Source organism: Humulus lupulus, chromosome 3 (assembly GCF_963169125.1).
Source record: "Humulus lupulus chromosome 3, drHumLupu1.1, whole genome shotgun sequence".
In the NCBI taxonomy this organism is placed as follows: domain Eukaryota; kingdom Viridiplantae; phylum Streptophyta; class Magnoliopsida; order Rosales; family Cannabaceae; genus Humulus; species Humulus lupulus.
This window is the reverse complement of record NC_084795.1, coordinates 267,672,968-267,696,421: the sequence shown is the minus strand read 5'-3', so window position 1 is coordinate 267,696,421 and position 23,454 is coordinate 267,672,968. Positions and strand designations below refer to the sequence as shown.

The 23,454-nt window shown below is 36.5% G+C and overlaps 1 protein-coding gene across 1 annotated transcript; it reads right to left on the bottom strand.

The window, feature by feature from the left end:
* Positions 1 to 16,056: 16,056 nt before the first annotated feature.
* LOC133824105 (synaptotagmin-2-like) lies at positions 16,057 to 21,852 on the bottom strand. Its single transcript, XM_062256971.1, has 9 exons — positions 20,739 to 21,852; positions 20,009 to 20,250; positions 19,480 to 19,498; positions 18,772 to 18,995; positions 18,365 to 18,474; positions 18,100 to 18,198; positions 17,259 to 17,715; positions 17,029 to 17,170; positions 16,057 to 16,532 (listed from the first exon to the last, which is right to left on the bottom strand). The coding sequence occupies exons 1-8, from the start codon at positions 21,587 to 21,589 to the stop codon at positions 17,082 to 17,084; spliced, it is 2,091 nt and encodes a 696-aa protein (XP_062112955.1). The 5' UTR covers positions 21,590 to 21,852; the 3' UTR covers positions 16,057 to 16,532; positions 17,029 to 17,081.
* Between the last annotated feature and the right edge of the window lie 1,602 nt (positions 21,853 to 23,454).

Genomic DNA, 23,454 nt, shown 5'->3' with positions numbered 1-23,454 from the left:
AACATACAGTGCACAACCAAAAATTCTTAGATGATAAATATTCGACTCCTGAACAAAAGCCAATTGTAATGGAGAGAACTTATGATATGGTGTTGGCCTAATGCGCACAAGTGTTGCTTCATGTAAAATGGCATTTTCCCAAGCTAAAATTTGGAGTTTTGTTCTCATAAGTAATGGTCTATAAATTAACTAGAGGCGTTTAATGAATGATTATGCTAAGTCATTTTGTGAATGTGCATAAGCAACAGGATGTTCAACTTTTATCCCTGTTGACATACAATAATCATCAAAAGCCTGTGTTGTAAATTCACCAGCATTATCCAGACGAATACTCGATAGACCCTTATGTTTTGTTAAATGACATTTTTGACCATGTGTTTTACAAAAGAGATCATTATAGTACCTTGGACCTGATTTTAGTCTAAATATTTTTCAATATGACCAAAATACCCCTAAATTTTATTAATTAATGAATTAATTAAATATTTAAAAATAAATAAAAAATAACAAAAATTGATTTTAAAATAAAACATATTTAAAAAATATTTTTAATCCAAAATATTTTTTTACAGAAATAAAACCTACTTATTTAAAATTCTAAAATAAAAATTAAACAAAGTAACAGGAAAAATCTGAAACAAATTAAAAAACCAAAATTACAATAAAGCTAATGTGAACCCTAACCCTATGTCTACCATCTCCTTCTTCTTCCACAAATTAGAAAATACCCATAGTTCATGTTGAACCTAGATTTATAAACAAAAATCTTCATCAAACGCAAGTCATACCCCGTGTCTCTCCACATTTCATCATATCAAAATAAAAACAAAAAAGTCAAACTCAAAATTTATCATCAAATTTCAAAATTAAAAATAAATTTGTTATTTCTTATTCTTCTCAAATGAGTAATATACACACATTCACAATCTCTCCACAACAAATATCAAATCCCATAAATTTGCGTCAACAGATTTATAAATCCAAACTCAGAGCCAAGTTTATACCAACACTTCTACCCAATGTATCCTCCCTTCTCCCACAGTAGTTGTAAACCAAGATTTTTAGAAGCTCTAATGTTTTCTTCACATTCTTCATGAAAAAAATCTATTCCAGATTTACATACAAAATCTAACTGAAATTCATTCAAGATTTACAAAAAAAAAATGAAATCCAAAAACAGAACAGACATGGAGATTTAAAAAACACAAACACATAGCCATTTTTTTCCTGGGCAAAAAGAAGAAAAACAAACTCAGTCAAATTTGAACATCTCAAACGCACTTTCAAGCATCAAAAACTCAAGCAGATTGCATTCTCCGCCACTGTTCGAAACCCATATTGACTGTTTGCCTAGCCTCGTTCGAGCCCCGCTGGCCTTGCGCCTAGCCCATCGCAAGCTTCGCCGCGAGTCGTTTCCCCAGCAGATCGTGGTTGACCAAAACGACAAGATGGAGTTCTTACGATTGACGAAGCTTAAGTTGCAGATTGCATGTTGTGGAAGAAGAAGGTTGCAAGTTCCAAGCAAGCAAGCAAGAAGAAGAAGAAATTAGGGCCGGCTGGAATGAGGGAGAAGAAAAGAGAGACATTGTTTGAAGGGGTAATTAAAATATTATTTTTTTAATTATTTTTAAATTTATATCATATTTTTATTAATTTTTAATTTAATAATTATTTAGTTTATATAATTTACTTCATTAATAAAAAATGAGGGTATTTTGGTCATATTAACAAATATTTTGACCAAAATCGGGTCCAGTGTACTATTATGATTTGTTTTGTAGAACACAGAGTCTGAAATGTCATTTAATAAAATATAAGGACAGATCGAGTATTTGAGAAAAACACAAGAGCCAAACTAATATTTTTCCTATTAACAAAAGCTTTAAAATATATGACTAATATTACTACCTATCGTTCGTATATGAGCATAATTATTAAGTACTGAATAGTTTTTAGATAAAACTTGACACAATATATATTTTTCCTTCATAATTGAAATAATAATTTTGAAAAATAGTAATTTTCCCCTAAACTATAGTCTTTGTGGAGTTTTGCTCCCTAAATTATTTTTTGTGGCAAAAATGCCCTCTAAACAATAGAAATCATTTAAAACATGCCTCTTTTGTTACATTATGTTCATTTTTATAAGCAGTTTGCTATGTAGCCAAATGTCACATGCATAGTTACAACATGAGAGTCTATTTAACTAATTGCAGTTAGTCAAAATCGAGATTATCGACATTAAACGGCGTTCGTAGTTCCCCTCCTTCTAATCTAACCCCACCTCGCTAGTCACTGGCTACAGGTGGGTATGAGGGTCCAATTATGAACCTGCAGTTATGGCAAAAGGCTTGGCCCCGTCCCATTTGGAGAATGACCCTTATGGCATGGCTGCAAAAATTAGTTCTAAGAATGCAGATACATATTCTCAAAATTTGTCATTATACCACTATATATATATGTATTTGATTGTTAGGAATGTCGAATCTTGCTATATTAGTGCAACATCAATGTTATATGAGCAAACTGTTTCAAAAAAAATGAATGATATGCAATATTGGGGGCACATTTACAATAGTTTCTATAGTTCATGAGAGATTTTTGCCACGAAAAAATATTCAGGAGCAAAACTCTACAAAGACCGTAGTTCAGGGGGAAATTCCAATTTACCCTAATAATTTTAGTGAATGCAATAACTATAGACATGTACATGCATTAACTATATACATGTGGAGGCATAAAGAAATAATAGTTTTAGATATCATATATTATGTCTATCATATACTATTATTAAACAAATCATATGGGCATAATTATTAAAAAAATGACAATAAAAGAAAATCAAAATCAACGTAGCATGACATATATGTAATATACACCTTATCATTCATATAAGAGGAAATTATATTTTATATGAGATTTTTAAAAGTGTGCAAAAATATGGATTTTTTTTTTTAAAATAGTCTATGGTTTTTTTTTAAGAATTTTCCATTTTATGGGTTTTCACATATTTTTGTATAAAAGTTGGTTTATGTCATAGTTTTACTCTTAATCAAGTTTTATTAATTTGGAAGGGTATGTTTGTAATTTGATTATTTTTTTAGCTTATTTGTTTTTTTATATTAATTTTACATAACTATTTTTATATTAAATTTTTCTTTGGTTGCTTTGCAAATTTTTTATTATTTTTTTGTAATATGAATTGTGTTTTTTTTATTTATTATAAACACTTTTTCCTCTTTTTTTTTTAGATTGTACGTTTTTTTTTTCAAAGCATATGTAAGATAACCAATTACTTAATTGATTTTTCACAGTTATGTAAAAAAAAATCCTAGAGCTAGGTTAAATAACATGTATCAGGAGGGTTAACTAGTAGTTACTAGTTTGTTTTTCACAGTTATGTAAAAAAGAAAGTCCTAGAGCCACGTTAAATAACATGTATCAGGAGGTGTAACCAGTTACCCTAAAAGGAGTAACATTCTGCCATAAAAGGGGTAACCAGTTACCATAAGAAGGGTGACGGGTCACTCATATTAGAAATGAAAAGAAACATCAAATTTGAAGGAAAAAGAGGAAGAGCACTTCATTAAAAAAGGAAGAAGAAGTAAGTATGATTTTGGTAACATAGGTAATATAACGCTCTGTGTCACTATGTCTGCATCCTGGAATGACGACTGACCTTACAAACCAACACGCGTCTTTCCAGCGTGTTTTTTCCTCACTAGCACGCTTCCTGGGAAAACTTCTCAGGAGCTCACCCATCATGAGACTACTCCAGGTCAAGCATGCTTAACTTTGGAGTTCTCAAGTGATGGGCTACCGAAAAGAAGATGCATCTTGTTGATATAGGTAGTACCCATTAATCCATTTAAGCCCTCTTCAAGTGTGTAGTCCCATACCGACACAGTCTTAGAATCATCACACTTGACCTTCCCCAGGCAGTGTGGGTGTAACGCCCTACTACCTTAGAGTCGTTACTAAGTGTGTTTAAAATGTGCAATTAACTCGCCAAACGAGGTTTTTAGAACAAAAGTGCAATTAAACCGAAAGTTAAGGCTGTAATCTTTAAAAAGTATTCTATCTCATTAAAAGTTCCAAGAGTTTAACATTTGGGATCCCAAAACGAGGTTTGTAAAATATCAACAATTCAAAATAGATTTACAGATGACTAATTATCAAAACATAGTCTAATACAGCCATTTCTCAAAATTGCCCCCAACCAAAGCAGCCGGTGTAACGCCCTGGTTACCCCATAACAGTTACGGTGAACGGTGGACCGGAAATTTGACTCACTACCTGAGTCCTTTGGTCAAAAACGTGTTCTAAGTGTAATTAACAAGTTAAGGTATAAAACTAATAAAAAGGAAATGGATATTCTCATTACAAACTGCTCTACAGAGCTAATCAAAACATTTACAAGTTGTTCTCAGTACAAAATGGTCATTACTGTTTTAAATTTTACAATCCCGCTGACCTAAGTGGCAAAAATAGGGTAAACCCCCTAGTTCCTCTAAGAAATCCTTGGCCGTGGTGGTCAAGCGGCCGCATATGTACACATTACCACCTAAGCTCTCCACTCAAGGCTAGGAGAGCTTTTCTTTTCCTTTACCTGCACCACATGGCACCCATGAGCCAAAGCCCAGCAAGAAAACATAATATTATATGTAAACATTATCAAATGATTATCATTATAATCACACTGAGCATAAAGCTTTCAAACAAATGAGTGAACATTACATGAGGTCCTGATAAACCATACTGAGTGACTGACAAGTAAGTCACTAATTCAAATGGAAGAGTGGCTGCTAGGTAAGCCACTAGCCTTCAACAGGCTCTGGTAAACCATACTGAGTGACTGACAAGCATGTCACTGTTTCAAGTGGGAGAGTGGCTGCTAGGTAAGCCACTAGCCTCCAAGCACTTATGTCATTCATCGACCTTGAGGTCGGTTTGGCATTAATGCTCTTTGGGTCATTCAATGCAGATAGTCGATTAGATCTAATCTTTGTTGGCTTGCGTTAACACGCCAAGGTCGTTCTGACTAATAAGTCAGCGCAACGTGACCAGTGTCCAGTACCACTGCCGAACCTGACTAATAAGTCACAGCTTCACAGTTGATGCTAGCACCTTTGCCAAATCTGACTAATGAGTCAGTACCATGCACAAGTGAGCAACATATGCTAAGTATTCCACAATCAATTCATGTCCATATTTACTCAACCAACATGCCTCATGTATATCCATGCATGTCACAATTGGGGTGCAGTTTTCTTACCTCTGGTTCGAGCTAGAATGAATAAGAGAACGACCCCTGAGAACGATCAACCCTTTTGGTCCTTTAGCAGTTACCTGGTCATAACCAATTATGGGATTCCATCAATAAAATGAATAACACAAGGTTCCCAAACCAAAACCTAGCCTCCGAGACATCAAACACTACCCAACTGGGTACTAGGTTCGACCCCGAGGCCTAATGCTTGAATCCCCAAGCTAAAAACACCATTCTGGCCAAAATTTCCCTAAGGGTCGCGGCCCGCCCTAACTGTGCTGTGGCGCGCCCCTCAGACAGAGGCTACCCCCTCTGCCAGATGCCATGAGTCGCGGCGCACCACAGCCATACCGCGGCTCAATACCCAAACCAGCCAAAATGACAGCACGCACCAGCAAACTTTCCCCTGCGTTTTCCCTTGGAACCAAGCCCTCTAACTAGCTCCAAACCTCCTCCAAACACCCAATTTAACCTCCAAACATCACCCATAACTCACCCTCATCAAAACCCAAGCTAAACTTCAATCAAAACCTCCACAAATCCAAACTATCATCAAGAAATCATAAACTGAAAAACTAAAGGAAAACAGAGTAAAAACCATAAACTTATGGCTGAACTCACCTCAAATTCATGATTGAACCTCCTTCAATGGCTGAACCAAATCCACAAACCCAGCCCCTTGATTTCCTAGCTTGAAACCCCACTTTGAGCTCAAAAACTCCAAAGGAGAAATGGTGAAGGATGGTGTACGGGTTGGAGAAGAAAGACCCTGTTTTGGCTCTGTTTATTCTATATTCTTCTACAGCCAACTAAAGGGTTATAAAAATCCATCCAAATGACCTAAATGCCCTTAGGTCACTTAAGGCTTCTATAACCATTTCAAGGGTAAAATTGGTACTTTCCACTTATCCCGTTAATCATAATTAACGCTTCCCAATTCCCGCTAATCTCAATATTCTCAAATACCAATAATTCACATCCCGTTACCCTTTAATGCCCGGTAACATTCTAATCATTAAAACACCCCGAGACTCACCCTGAGCCCCGAGCTTAAGCCTGTTATGACCAAACCGATAATTAACATACCATGATCGTCTCATGCCGAATGGCTCAAACAAACCCACATTATAATGTGGTCTCAAAATATATCACCAACATGCGTACAAATAAACAATTTACCCTCAACGGGCCAAATTACCATCACACCCCTGTAATTAAAAATATGGACTCACATGCATGCATTTCACATCATATTATAATATAATCAACATATACATGCATTTTATCAATTAATAACATAATTAAGCAAGTATGGCCCTCCCGGCCTACTATTCACGCCGTTAAACCATATTAGGGATCCGGGGCATTACAGCCGGGCAGGCCAAACATGTACGCGCCGCCCCCACGCTCTTCGTACTCATGGCTGGTTGACTTTCTCTTTGCCTTTATCTGCAACACAGAACACCCGTGAGCCGAAGCCCAGCAAGAAAATTCATACAACATATAACATAAGCTTATCATATAATCAACATGTTAGGCAATCCACAGATTAAACAGATAATCCATAAGATTTTAACACATATACGGCCATGCCGTCCCAGAAGCATTACCAAAGCCTGGGTTCTCGGACCATACCGTAAGGATATCCCATGTATCCATTGGGGTCTCACCCTAACCACAAGCACTCCATGTGCTAACTGATATTCCCGACCCCACTACCGTTCTCGGCCTTCGTCGTTCTCGGCCCTTCGCCGTTCCCGGCTCCTTTTCCGTTCATTCTGCTACAACCACATATAGCATTCGCAAACAACAATCAAACATATAGTAATTCATTTAAAGCTACATCCTAGCAATAATACAATCTAGGGCCGTGCCCTGCAACAACACTATGGGTCCATGCCCTGCTCTACGGGTGTTACAGTTTTCTTACCTGTATCCCGAGCTTTCCGATGCACCAAGGTTACAAGCACGGTCCTATATCACAAGCCTCTCCAAAATCCTAGTCACAACACATATAAAACACTTTTAATACTAACCAATCCCAAAACCACTTCCCGGGACCAATCCCGTACTCTTAGGACCTTTAATTCCCTAAAACAATGTATTGGAACCATCTCCCGAGCCCCCGGGCAAAAGCCCTAAATATGCAATATTTGGCTGCCAAAAATAGCCTAGGGCCGCGGCACTCCCATTAAGGGCCACGGCGCCCAGAGGCTTTTCCCTGATCCTGATGCAAGCCTGCGCCGCGGCACCAAAGAACAGGGCCGCGGCGCTCCTACGCGAACCCAGATTTCTGGGTTTTCCCCTGCATTTTTCCTGAGCCAAAACAACTCCAATTCAACCCAAACAAGTACCTAAGCCCCAAAACCAATTTAAAACCCCCAAATGAACCCTTTAACAACCTATAAACATCATAAGCAAGCTTAATTACACAATCACACCCAAAATCCACACTTGAGTTTCAGATTTCAGAAATTCAAACCATGACTTCTAAGACCTAAACCAGAGCTTGAAAATTATAAACCATGACTCTAACATCTCAAACCATACCAGATACGAAATTCAACATGATAAAACTCTTACCTCAGTCAAGAACTCAGCTTGAATTCTCCTCAATCCTAGCTTCAAGTCACCTTCCTTTTGATCATCTCAACTGAATTCCATACAAAACCAGCCACAACTCTCTTTCAATTTCATGCTTATTCTCTAAAAACCAGACTTGAAACTTAAACAAAACAGAGACAAATCCTTACCTCTGAATAATCTTGGCTTATGTTCAACTTAGTTGCCTTAAACCACCTTGATTCTCCTCCTAGGTCTCCCAACTTCAACCTTCCTCTTCTTCCCTTTTCTTCTGGCTTTTTCCTCAAATTTCAGCATAAACCCAATTGTGACTAAGTATAAAACATGAATCCTTTTTCCCCCAGCTGAACCTTATCTAACCCTTGCCTAATGACCACTTTACCCTTCCATCTATTTCCCCTTCTAACTAAACCTCAAGGCCCTTTTTGTCATTCCTACTTTCTTACAATTCTACCGCTTCTTTCATCTAAACTTGTTACTCTCAGGAGTTACTAATGGTTACTCAGGTTACTCAATCTCCAATAACCATTAACCACTAATTCTCAACTCAACTTACAAAATTTCCCAAAGTACCCCTAGGCTCCTCCCGAGTCGGGTATAAAATCCCGTTGTGACTTTTAAGCTAACTAGCTCTCTAGGACCGTCTCGGCACGTGCATCACATTAATATCACCACACTCACGTGGTGCAAATCACATAATACAATTATCGCGTTTATGCCCTCAACGGGCTAAAATTACCAATTTACCCCTAACATACAAACGGGGTCCACATGCATATTTATACCACCTAAACATGCATTCTAATCACATATTCATTCAAATTCATATATTAACATATTAATTCACTTATTGCCCTCCAGGCACGCTAAGGTCCTAAACCTTATTAGCAACTTGGGGTGTTACAGTGGGATTGCACAGATTTTACCCGGTCTTTCCCCCAGCAGATCACGAGATTCTAACTGTCACAGGTAACTAGTTACCATAAAGAACCCAGAAATATACGTACACATCAGAACGTGAAGGTAACCAATTACCCCCAGAAATATACACACAAAGAAGGTGAAAGTAACCAGTTACCACAAACCTGAAGATATAAAAAAAACATATATGACCATGGACCGACCTCATCCCTCGCCTCCAACCACCACCAGAACCCCCCATCTCATGCGCGCAGAACCCCTTCGCAACCCCAGCCATCCACGTCATTTTGTGCAGCTCCGAGCACCACGGATCACACTCAGCCTAGGCGCCACCCTTCTCCTTCGCCTCCACCACCACCAGCACATCCCTTACCTCAGCCTAGCCCCGTCGTTTTGCATTTGGGGGCTCGCTAATGGAATTGTGCAGATTGGGGTTATGTTCATCGATTGGGCGAGTGGGTGTTCTTGGTTGGGTTTCACAGAGGTGCGTGCCTAAAGTGAATCGCAGGTGGTGAGGGTGGGTGGTCGGAGATGATGGTGGAGATTGTGAGGCAGGCGAGTGGAGGAGAAGGGAGGTGGCGGCTAAGGAAAAATGAAAGAGAAGAGAGATGGGAGAGAGAGAACTGTGCGGCTGGGTTTGGAGAGAGAAAGAGTTTGTGTGGCTGGGGTTTGACAGAGAGAAGTGTGGAGGCTAATTTTACAATAGTACCCCTGTGTTGGCTGATGTGTTTGGTTTAAATTTAGCTTCCATATTTTAGTTAGCTACTAATTGTGTTTCCCATACTTTAATTTTTTCTTTAATAAATTTTCTCATACAAATTAAGAAAAGTATATGTAGCGTCCCAAATTTACTAATAAGGCTTAGGGCCTTGATTAGCGTGCTTGGAGGGAAATAATTGATTTAATTACGTTAATATGTGAATTTAATGATTATGTAATTAGAAATGCATGTTTTGGTGAATTAAATATGCATGTGGGCTTCATTTGGCTATTAGGGGCATATTTGTAATTTGAACCCGTTGAGGGTGTGAATTTACACTTTGTGCGGTGTTTCCGGCATGAGAGGATCCAGTCTCGCGGTGTTAGCAAAGAGTCACGAATTTGGTGTTTAGTTGTGAAACTGGTAACTACTAGTAACCTAAGAATTAGTGTTGTTACTGAAATATTAAGTAAAATGTGGTATTTTTGCAAAGAGTGAAAGGACTAGGTTGCCCTTGAGGTTTAGGAAGGAAGTGTGTTAGAAGGAGGGGTAGAATGGTCATTTGGGCTCTAAATGAGATAAACCACAGCTGAAGTTAATCTTTACGTTCGAGACTTCTGAAGAGTATTCCATGGTCATTTTGGTTTAAGGTTTCAAGAAGGAAAGGAGATCTCAAGATTAGGCAATTGGATTTTTGAGGAATTGGGAGTAGTTACAAGCCGTGGAGGAGGATTAACAGCTACCAAGCCTTAGGAAATTCAAAATCTAAGAAGAGGTAAGAGCTTCATTTTCGGTTTTGTGTATTGTTTGATGTTCTTGAGAGTTTTGGACTTTTGATTTCTGGATTTGGGTTTTGGGATAAGTTTTGAGGAACTTAGGCTTGGGAATTTGAGGACTGGAGCTTGGAGTGGCATTGGAGGCAACTTAGGGTTGAATTCTGATCCAAAGGTAAGGTTCCATCAAGTTTTGAAAAAAATTCTGGTTTGGTTTGAGTTTTTGTAGAATTTTAAACCACTGATTGAAATTGAGTTTAGGTGTGGGTTTGGATTGGGTTTTGATGCATATATGTTCTGTATGTGGTGTTATTTGGAGTTTTGGGACCCTTTGGGACTTGGGTACACTTGGGGCATGGCTTGGGTGAGTTTTGGCTCGGGGAAAAATGGTGGAAAAACCTAGTTTTCTGGGTTTGCGTAGGAGCGTCGCGGCCCTATTCTTCTGAGCTGCGGCGTTGGAATGATTTAGGACAGAGAACCCTTGCTGGGGGTCGCAGCGCCTGTAAGGTTGTGCCGCGGCTAGGCCATTTTCAGGGCCTTGAATTTTATGTTTTAGGGTTTAGGCCCAGGGGGCTCGGAGGACGATTTCACCACCCCGTATGGGGAAACGGGAGGTCCCGAGAGCACGGGATTGGTTCCAGGGATTAATTATAATATCAGGTAGTAACGAGAATGTTACTTGTGGTGTGTGACTAGGTTACCACTAGGACTCGGGAGAGGATCGTTCTTGTAATGCCCCAAATTTCCTTATAAGGTTTAGGACCTTGATTAGGAGGCCGGGAGGGCCATAATTGATTTATTGTGTTATTAAATGATTATATGCATGCTTATGAGAATTATATTATAATATGATGTTATATGCATGCATGTGGGTCCACAACTGTTTTGGCAATTTGGGCCGTTTAGAGCATAATTGTGTATTTGGGTGCATTTTGTGATTCGTGAATGAGATCCCATCATTATGGAGATATGTTCGAGCCTTTCGGCATGAGACAATTATGAAATTCAAGTGTTCGGTCTAGTCATAACGGGTTTAAGTTCGGGGCTCGGGGTGAGTCTCGAGGTGGTTTTAATGATTAGAGCATTACCGGGAATTAAAGGGTAATGGGATATGGATTATTGGTGTTTGAGAATATTGAGAATAGCAGGAATTGAAGAGTGTTAATTATGATTAACGAAATAGGTGCGAAAGGATGATTTTGCCCTTGGTGCCTGTTAAGGTTTTATTTTAGACTTAAGAGCATTTAGGTCTTTTCCCCTAAAGGATTTATATAAGCCATTAAGGCTGTAGAAGATTATCAAAAACTGAGTATCCTTTCTCCTTCTCTCCCGATAAGTTTTCTCCTTCATTTCTCTCTGGATTTTCAAGCTTTGTTTGAGGAATCAACCCAAAGAACTAACCCGGGATAAGCTAGGGTTATGCTCCACCATTGAAGAGGGTGTGTTGCTGAGATTGAGGTGAGTTTTTAGCCATTAGAACTATAGCTTTTGCTCTGTTTTATGAGTTAAGTTCCAACTGGTTTTTGAGTTGGAAAGTTAAGTTTCAATGGGTGTTTTGGCTAGGGTTCTTGGGGTTGTGATGCTTGGAGCATGTTAGGATGGTTTTTAGGTTCATTTGGGACTGAATTTGATGTTTGGAAGCTTTTGAATTGGGTTGGAAATGGTAGAATCGAAGGAGGAGATTTATGGGTTGAAGGTAGCGCTACAGCGCCTAGTGTAGGGCGCTACAGCGCTACCTGCAGGGGGTGAAGGGCGGTTTGTGGTTCTGAGTAGAGTGCTGGGGTGCTAGGAGGACAGCGCTGTAGTGCTACCCTGTTTCTTCAAAACCCTGTTTTAAGTGTTTTTAAGGGTTTTTGGCTCGGGGTTTCAATCCTTAAGGCCCGGGATCAAATCTACCCACCGTGTGGGCATGTCTCGAGGTCCCGAGAGTGGGGTTTAGACCAAGACCCTATCATTGTTGATTTTCTTTAATCGGAGGTTATATTTGGTTATGACTAGGTGACCGCCAAAGGGTTAAAGGATCAATCGTTCTCAAGAGTCGTTCTTGTTCTAATTCTCGTTCAAACCAGAGGTAAGAAAACTGCACCCCATATGTGACATGCATGGTCATTCTTGATGCATGTTGGATGTTTAAATGTAAACATTGATAGCATATTGAATGCTTAGCAATCTTGCTCATTTGCATATGGTTATTATTGAGGCATGCTGGATGATTAAGTGTGATGCATGTGATGCACGAGAAACATGTGATTAGGGCATGCCATGAATATTGACTGTGAGACTGATCAGAGCTTGAGTCTCTGTGTTTGTGCATGATCATAATTATGCTAGCAACTGTTAAGTAAGCATGCTAAATGCCCTACGATTGAATATTCGACATATGACATATGTTTGGTAGCATTGCTTACTTGTGCATGGTACTGAATCATTAGTCAGAATTGGCAAAGGTGTCAGTATCAACTGTGAAGCTGTGACTCATTAGTCAGGTTCGGCAGTGGTACTGGGCCCTGGTCACACGGTGCTGACTCATAAGTCAGGACGGCCTTAGCGTGTTCAACGCAAGCCAATAAAGATTAGAACTAATCGACATTCTGCATTGGATGACTCAAAGAGCATTAATGCCGGACCGACCTCAAGTTCGATGAATATTATAAGCGCTTGTGTGACTTACCCATCAGTCACCCATCTGTTAAGTTAGAGACTTACCCACCAGTCTCTCATCTGTTTAAGGCTAGTGGCTTACCCAGCAGCCACTGTTCTGCTTAATCTAGTGACTACCCATCAGTCACTCATCTGGTTAGAGTCATTGCAGGAAAGCCCAGGTAACGATTTCGTTACACGGCTATGGGCACTGAGCCCCATAGTGACTTGTTTGACAGTCACTCATTATGGTTTAACAGAACCTCAAAGTGATATTCACTCATCTGATCAGAGCTATAAGCTCTATATGATCATTTTGATCATCATATGCATGGCTTTGGGTGCTGAGCCCCGTAGTGACTTGCTTGTTGGTCACTCAGCATGGTTTACCAGAACCTCAAGTGTTGAAATACTCATCTGATTAGGATTGACTTGATAGTCATCCATTCAAAAAGGGCAGGATTTCTTATCCTGGATACCCCAGCATTGTTTGAACTCATTTGCATGCTTGAATAAAGTTATGTTTGCTAGGCATGCCAGATATGATTTGATATCATGATATGACTGTTCATGAGCATATGAGTTTTATTGCTGGGCTTCGACTCACGGGTGCTATGTGGTGCAGGTAAAGGCAAAAGAAGGCTGGACCATCCTTGAGTTGGAGAGCTTAGGTGACGATGTGTACATATGCAGCTGCTCGACCGCCACGGTCAAGGTTTGTAAGGAGGGAAACCAGGGCTCAACCCTGTTTTACCGCTTAGATCGGCTGGTTGTAGATATTTTGTTGTAATAAACCTTTAAGTTATATTTTTGGGATCCCAACGTATACAGTAAACGTTCTAGTGAAACGTTATATCTTAACCGAAATTTTTAATCCCTAAACCACTAATCATACTTAGTTACACGTTTATGGCCAAATGACTCGAGTAGCGAGTTTAGCACTGTTTGCAATGTGCACCATAACGGTCCTCGGAGTTCGGGCGTTACAGTTCTCGGAGGTTGTGATTGCTTGCTTGACTGCTAGCACCCAGATTAAAGGTAAGAGAGATGTTTGTTCCCGTAAAGCTATGTGGTATGTTGTAATGTATGTGTTCCTTATAATTGTTATGCCAAACATGTGAATGTGACTGATCGGCAAGAGTCGGGAGCGGCAAGAGCCAGGAGAGGCAAAAGCCAGGAGCGGCAAGGGGCCGGGATCGGTGTCAAGCATGTTGAATGCAGGCCGCAAGGGTGAAATCATCTAAGGGTGTTGTATACACCTGTTCGGTTAAGACCGCAAACCTGGTGCCTGGAAGCGCACCATGAGTGGAGGAGACCGCTGTTGTGATATTGTACTGCTAAGATGTTATGCTATTGTGCTTATTTGTTGATATATTGCTATGATGCTATGTTGATGTACGTATGTGCTATTATACTGCTATGGTGTGATGTTGTTGTGCTGTCGTGCCATTGCGTATTCTAATAACAGTTTGTAGATTGTTTATTGCCTTGAATTAAGTATTTATTTGTTGAGACAAATTATAGTATGCTGTGCTTTGAGGTTTTCTTGTTGGGTCTCGGCTCACGGGTGCTCTGTGGTGCAGGTAAGGGCAAGGAAAAGATCGATCAACCATGAGTTAGAGGGCATGGACAATGCGTACATGTTTGGCCTACATGGCCGCCTCGGCTGGGGTATTTTGAGGAGCTGGTTATAAATGTCGATTTTGTCGCTTAGGCCGACTGTAAAGTAACTTTTTAAGTTGTAAATATGTTTCTAAATAGTATTTTTTTTGTGGGATCCCAATGTAACCCTTTTCATGATTTAAAGGAATGACCGATCTTTTACACCAAAATCTTATTTAAACGAGTTTACATTTTAATTAACTACACTTTTTGGTCTAATACCTCTATTAGCGAGCTAGTGGCACATTTTAAAATCACATGTTAACGTCTCTAGGGAAGTAGGGCGTTATAGTATAATTCTCATATTTTTGCACATTGATGGCATAAAAGCCATATTTTTTTAAAAAATTCTCTTCATATCATCTATATGTATATGGCAAATAGGAAGAAAAAGAAACAAATAGAGACATATAATTAACATATTTGCTTGAAGTGGTTTCGGTCACATGAGTACATATATATATATATATATTTATATAGTATACAATGATTTTGAAATAATTCAAGAATTTTGGCAAATAATTTTTAGATTGGCTAGAGGCTAATGTATTATAAAATTATTGAGAATAATATAAACTAAAATATAGAAAAAGATAGATAAAGAGTAATGCAAAGGAATAGTGAAATTTTGTATTCTTACGGAAAGACCCCTATTTGTACAGATAGATATGCATGCCATAAGAAAATTAAGTAACTACTCTTAATACAATCAAGAATTAATGTTGATATTTTACTTTGGGTAACTTAGTAATTCTCTATTATTATAGACATCCATATATATAATATTTATAATAGTATTTAAATACTCAAACTTTTTTTACGAGAACAGTACCCAAAATTGCTAAAATGTAGCATTTAAATACCCAAAAAAAATTTGTGGCAAAAATACTCAAATTTGCTAAAATGTTGAACCTTTACTACCGAATAATTAAAAAAAATCAATACAAATATATTTTAAGTTATAAAATCATTAAAATTATATAAAAATATACAAAAATAACCTAAATTAATTATGCAATTAAAAAATAGTTTATTTAATAAAAAAATATTTTTTATTGAAAATAATTAAAAGAAAAATCAATAACTAACAAACTATTAAAAAAAGAAAAAAATATTAATATAATAAAAAATATTTATTTACTATTTTCATTAAATAAAACTATTATTTATTTTTAGAATTAATTTAGGCTATTTTTTATATATTTATATCATTTTAATTATTTTTTATAACTTAAAATACATTTGTATATTTTTTCAACTATATAAATTTTAAAGGAGTAATACTTTAACAACTTTAAATATTTCTGCGGCAAAAAAAATTGGATATTTAATTACAACATTTTAACAACTTAGGGTACTTTTCCATAAAAAAAAGATCTAAGTATACATAATTGGACATTTTCACCACAAATATCCCCAATTTATATATTACATGTTGAAATGTACTTTAAAAATAACAAAACAAATTGGGTGATTTTGGGAAGAGATTTGGGAGTAAATAAGACCACTTGACCAAATTATTGCTTTTATTTAAAAAATAAACTCAATATTATTTGTCCCACATTCCATAAATAATAACAATAGACAAGTTTATAATTATTGTTGAAATATTGTTTAACACTCCTCACATTTGATTTGACAACTATACATTTACAATTTTTCAGAATATTAAAACCTATGTTAGGGTTGTTTAGAACCCCTTATAAATATTTTGGTTGCCTCCAAAATAAATTGATTTTGAGGCTAAAAAACCATATATAGATTAGAGGGATTTTTATAAACAGAAACTAAAATTGTAGATTGATTTCCACTTGCTATATATAACTCAAAAGCAAAAAATTTATGCCGCCAACAATACATTCCTCTGCTAGAAAACTACAAATTTACAGGTTGGAATGATGCTAGGATTCAATGCAAAACCATTTCTTTGGCGAGTTGACCTATCCTGAAATTTTATTGCTTCAGCGATTGTTGCCGAGCACACCTGCCATGGAAGAGATGATTTCTCTTGAGTTCACAAAAGTGCTTAAATTGAAAGAACAAACCAGTCAATGAACACAGAATGGAGGAGGCCAAATAAGTTGACTGTTTTAACTATTTTATTATTCCTATTTGGGATGTTAACCTGTCCTCCAATTTGAAATGGCACAACATTTCATCAAATCTCATGATAGCACACCATTGAAAACAGTTGATCAGTATCAAACAGAGACTGAAGAGAGAATAGGAGTAGTTGACTACTACTACTACTTACAAGTTAACTACTACTCCTTACAAGTTTACTACTACTACATTTGAAAGAAGAAGAAAAAATTGCACTTTGACCAAGCATGCGTGACTTAAGATTTATCACTTTTAGTACTACGTACTAGTTAACTACTACTACTACTACTAACCAGGCAATAAAAGAAGAATCAAATGAAGCAGTGAAGAATTTTATGAGGAAAAAAAATGCAGTCAAGAAGGATTAGAAAAATTACTTGATCGAAGAAAAGCACTAAAATCAGTACTTCCCTGGCACTATTGGCAAACATTAAGGATTGAAAAGACTTGAACCACCAATGTTGATAGAAATTAGTATAGATACACTTGTAGCAACAGCAAGCCAGAACAAAGCCAACCCTGCAATTGACAAGTTTTCTTTACCATGAATCAAGAAGAAACTAACTCAGACCATGTCAAATCTCTGTTAGCAGTGAATGGAAATTACCTCGAGAAACTTCTGAACTGTTAGTAGGAATTTGAGAAACTGACTCAGCATCACGTATGCCTGATCTAGGTAAAGTTGATCCTGTACTTGGCGTGTCATCCAATAATTTGGTAATTCCAGTTTCAGATGCAACTATTCCTCTAAACTCTTCACTCACAATTAAAGCAGCTAGAACATCCATAAATGACTCTTCAGCTTCTTTAGCATTCTCTATTTGACCTTTTACAAAAGATCCATTTGACTCATCAGACTCAGACAAGTCGTCATCAGAATCTGAAGCATCTATATCAATGGTTTTTGACTCGGTTCTGTCATCCTCTTCATCCTCAACATATGCTTTATACGTTAATCGAAGTAGAATTTCTCCAGAAGAGCCCTTCCTAAACAGTCCCCAACCACCTTGTAATACCACAATTCTGTCTGTTGGTACAGTATCTTTAAGGGATCCAAGATCAACCTAAAAGTGTATTTAGTTGTAAACTATTAATATAATAATTTGTTAAAACAATAATTGCAACTTCCTATTTGAGTGCTAATTTGCCCAGAAAACATTTATGTTCAAATTTAAGACCTTAACAAAAGCTGGAGGCAGTATTAGACCTGATATTAACCATAGAAGTACTGAAGAATGCTGGAATCTTTTATAATACATCCAGTTTAAAAGACGATAACATAAATTTTTACCATAACTGGTATTCTTAAACATGATAGTGGTTGGACATTTTTTTTATAAGAAATATAATTAAGAATTTTTTACACACTAAAAAAAGAAAACAATAAAAACAAATATAGCTATAAATAACTTTCATTGCCAACAAATCCAACATATGAGATATATTACCTCTCCTGTGCCAATTGTCAAATCTGCAAATCCAAGAGAATCCTTTACTTGTATGAATAACTTTTGCTTTCTAGGGTTTGTAACAAACATATGAAAATCCTGCCCACCAGCACATAATACAAATTATTGGCAGAATTTCTAGTATATAAATTTAATATGTAGAAAGCAAAATATTTCACATGTATTTTTTTCATGTACAACTTAATACATGAAGTTGTTTCTTCAAAAAAATTAATACATGAAGCACAAGGCTAAGATGCTTCACCTGGTTCCAGATTGGCTCACCAGGGGGCCCAATGACGGTAGTTTGGCTGTTTTTCTTACTACGGATTACTTGATCCCCAAGGCTTAGAGTAACATACGGGTCAGTTTTACCTGGAGAGCAAATTAAAATCAAAAAAACATAAAGGGAAAGAAGTGTAAATGAAGGCTGACTTACATTTTCGTAGGATTGTAATTTGTATATAATATATTAATAGATTAGATTTAGAATAATATGATGCCAAGACTTTAACCACTAGCAAAGAGTATGTAGAGTACATGAAGTGGTAGAAAATACATGGAAAGACTATCTATAATAAGTACAATCAAACGAGTATATTAACAGTGTACTTGAAATTTACAACTTAATAAATCACAGTGTTCTAGGTAGATAAGGATATATGCTCTTACCATAAAGAACAAAAAGCTTCCTGGCATCGACAAGAGTCACTGATAGCTCTCCAACAAAATCCTTATTTCCTTCTTGCTCTCCTGGCTTTATTCCTTCTGTCTCTCCAGATTTTGAATCATTTGCATCTGGGCCAACTGCTTTACCTTTTTGGAAATCTAAAACAATCTTCTTTGGTCGTACAAATAGCCGTGGCAAATCCTCAGTGAGAAGTTTTTTCAAAAACCTAAAAGATTTAAGAAATTAAGAGATATATACGTGTGTAAGAGGTAAATGTGAAAGCTACCCACAAGACATGGATAAACACCGAATGAAAAAATCCGTAGTTTTGTCAAAAACCAAAAAAAAATCTAAACAGAAACCACATTTTATCAATTCACAGTGTATTAAAAGTAATCATATTAAAACCGGATTGTATTTTCAATTTAATAAGTTCTCGTTCAACAGTAAATAGAAAATCCATGAAAAATTGGGATAGAACCACGGGGTTAGGGGAAAAGAGAAACAGAAGAAAGAAGAGGAAAAAAAACTACATAACAATTCCAGAGGAAAAAACTGATGTAGGAGATAAAATATAAAATAAAAAGAGAAAACAAGAGATGATAAGCATATTTATAGGAGTTCCGTAATTGTTTATATGTGCATACAAAATAAAAAAGAAAGAAAGACGAATTGTGCTTGTAAAGATACCAAAGACAAAGTTCACTTACATTGAAAGAACAGGAATATCTGATGTTCCCCATAGCATTCACAAAAAAGAAAAAGTAAATAAACATATCAGTATCCATTTAGGCATTTAGCTAAGACAAATAACATGATTATCATAAAGGGAAAAGAAATCCACATCATACATAAGTATAAAGATATACATGTTACATTTTATAAGAGCTTCAGAATCTGTTTTGGCATAATCTAAAGGGAAAGAGACCTATTAGCAAACATCAACAAGAGTAATTAGATTTTGAAGATAATTTTGCAACATTTGTGTTCTTTTTTTCACAAAAAATTATGTTTCCAGCTGACCAAATAATCATATAGCTATTACTAAAACTGAATGATTAATTTAAACTTTAGATGACAAGCTTTCTTCAGATTTAGGATCCTACATACACTAACATATGTTCTTGCACAACTGATAAAAGAAAATTTTGTAAGAATCGGCATTCCCCATTCTCTGATTTATTTAGAGAATGGCAATATTTTAGGCTCATAAGAGAAGGCCATAAATCTAACACATACCCATTAAATTGAACAAACGAAATGGTGACAACTCAAATTTGATTTTTGGAAGTGCAACAAAAGCCCACGAAACAGCCCCTACAAATGGCTCTGTGGGTATCAATCTCAATTTGACCCAAAGCTCTCCATCAATGTCAAAGTCTCGAACACCAACCGGGACTACAATCGGTAGAATCCCAAATTTTAATGAGAGCATCAGCAGCATACGTGCACCACCAGTATAACGGAGGCCTATTTGATACCTGAAATCAGGGAAATATTAGCAGTGACAAAGATATCATTCAAAAGTTCAAACTATGAATCTAGACCCCCTAACCAAATATTGAAGGGAACCAGAAATTTATAGCAATTGCTATGTAGGTATGCAAGAGGACTCGAACCTCAGACCTTGTGGGACACGACTAACCATTTGAGCTACCCCTACAAGAGATCTCTAATGTTCTCAATAGATTGTACTAATCCCAAAATCCAATCTAGTAATAGTATGGATACATGAGACTTGACAGATGCAATAACAAATTTATATGTCAACAGGAGAACCCAATCTAATAGTACTTATCAATTTTTCGTGAGGCTTTTCCAGACCCTCACACAATCCAATCGAACACAAAGCAATAAAGTTAAGAACTTGGTCAAATTAAAAGAGATATCCACAAAGTGACCATAGCCATAAAAAACAAAAAATTCAACTTAACAAAAAAATGGCATAAAATTCAAGCAGCAAACTCACTGCAAATCATTGGCACGGCGAGAGGTCCTTCTCTCCACATTCCTAACAGACAGTGGTTCATCTCCCAATGAGAATTGCCTAATCTCAACCCTCTCGACATAATCAGGCTTCTTCAGATCATCAATAACTGGCTGAAGCAACCCAATGATCCAATTCTCAATCCCACTTCTGTAAACCTTCCACAACTTCCCAAGCACCATGTTCACCCATTCCACTGACTCTTTCCTCTGCAAATCTTTCTCCAAGAACAATGAGAAGCTGGTAGGCACTTGCGGCCAAGCACCGAGCCGACTCTCCTTGCCGACCAACTTCTTCTTCCTCCTCGAAGTCCACAGCTTGTCGAAAACGACGCCGACGAAGAAAAAGAAGACGAACAATCCGACGACGTTTCGATTGAAAGGCGGCGCCGGAATAGGGTGTATGACTCCCAGTTGAGTTCTGAGCTTATCAACAATGGGGTCTTCCTGGAAATTAGTGAAATTCGAACCCAGTTGAATCGAAGACTCCTCTCCGGACAACTCTACACCGCCCAATTCATCAGTTAATTGCTTGACCACGAATCTTTTGGCACCCCTTCTGGTCGAATTGACGAGCTCGGAACTCAAATTAGGCTTGGGAGCATCAGTAGAAACCGCAGCACGCGTCTGAAAGTGAAACCCCGATTTCCGGCGGAAACTCCGATGAGAAAAGCTGGCGATAAGGAGGTGCTTTCTCCTCTTGGCGAATAAGAAAAGAGAGGTGGAGTTGCTAAGGGTATGGGATCTTGGGAGCGTGGTGAATTCGGACGAAGTCGTTCCACATTTGCATGGCGGAGAAAAGTCGAAGGTGGAAGAATTTGAATGGAAAATCATTTATCAGATGCCCGAGTTCCGAAATGGGCAAGAGATATCGCATTGGAAAACATGAATTCTGAATTGGGAGAGAAAAGAAAAAGGAGGAGGAAAGCGTCAATGGCGGAAAGGGAGGTGAGAAGTCAAGTGGGTTGAAGTCAGAAGAAGGAAATAGTTGTTAGAAGAAGAAAGTTCCATGAAGATAGAGGAAAAGGAAGAAGAAGAAGTGGTTTGGGTTTGGAGATTTTGATTTTGTGATTACAGCGCCAATGCACGCCTCAAAAATGTGGAAGACGTGGATAATTTATTTTCGCTTTTTATTTATTTATTTTGGTTTACGTAATTTGGGATTGTGGGGGGACATACACATGGGTCGGAGCTAGCCAACGCGCTTCACATGCCTTTTGCCCAACTTTTTTTTTCTTTTCTTTTTTTTTTTTACTTTGAAAATAACCAAAATTAATTATTTTAAATATAATTGACCTAATTAGACACCGACCTAAATTTAATTTAGTTTAATCTAATTAATTGACCTATTTAGACACCGACCTATAAGGTGTGAGAATGCAATATAAATTTTTGTTACGAGGTCCTTACTGCTCCTACTAAAGTTATATTTAAGGAGCTCTTAATTTTATAAATTTATAAAAGATTATTTAATTTAATTTTTTTGTAATTTTAAATAACTATTTTATCGGTCCAAATTTAAGTTTGGGTCCACCTTGCCTTATTGCATGACTGATTCTGGAATTCAGTTATTTAACTTTTAGGAAATTACATTTTATATACGTTTTTTAATAAAATTTGTAAGAGTATGGAATTTTTTTCAAAAAATATTATTTTATGATTTTTTTTTTTAAGAATTTTGACTTTATGAGTTTAATTTCATATATTGTTTTTTATAAAAGTTGATTTATGTCATACTTTTACTCTTAATCAAGTTTATCACATTTAGTTAGTTAGCAATTGTATTTCTTATACTTTGTTTTTTTTTCTTTAATAAATTTTCTCATACAAATTAGGAAAAGTATAATCTTCATATTTTTGCACATAAATAGTATAAAAGTCATATTTATGAAAAATCTCATTTAACTTGAGTATTCAAGATGGGAACTAAATAAAAATAGTAACAAGAGTGATATTAGACCATTTCCAATGCAATATGTAAATTTTGTGCAAATTTAGCACAAAAAATGAATTAATGCTATATTTGGTTGAATATTTGCAATTGTGCTCCAATACACAAGATGCAAATTAATACAAAAAAATCAATAATTCATTTAATAAAAAAATTAATTTTTTTATTATCCAAATTATGTACTCCAATAAATTTGACATTAAAAAAATGATATACATTTGGTCATTAATTATCAACTACTCAATTATAATAATTAGTGGCAATATGATAAATAAAATAGTAGCATTTATTGATGTGCCAAATTTAATTTATGTTATATTTTGTGTAAAATTTGGCACAACTTTTAGCATATGTCAAATTTGACAAATATAGCATTGCACCAGCTTCTTAGCACTCCATTGCACTAGTTTTTTAGCACTCCATTATAATGTTTGGTTTCATAATTATTGTGTGTAATTGAGTGTATTGATAAAATTTATGTTCTTCAATTTTTTAAAATAATAAAAAATTAACACTTATTAACTGCATGAAGAGTAAGATAGTAATTTTATTTATTTTTTAGCGAAATTCTTATTCCACTAAATATTGGAACTTCCATTTCATTTCAAAAATATTTCTAATATTTAATATTCAAGCCAAACAAAGGAATCTTTTTATTTAGGAATGAGAATATACTCATTTAGTACTCTATGTTTTAACGAAATATAGGGTTTATACCTTATGTTTATGTTGTCCATTTTTTCTCCAG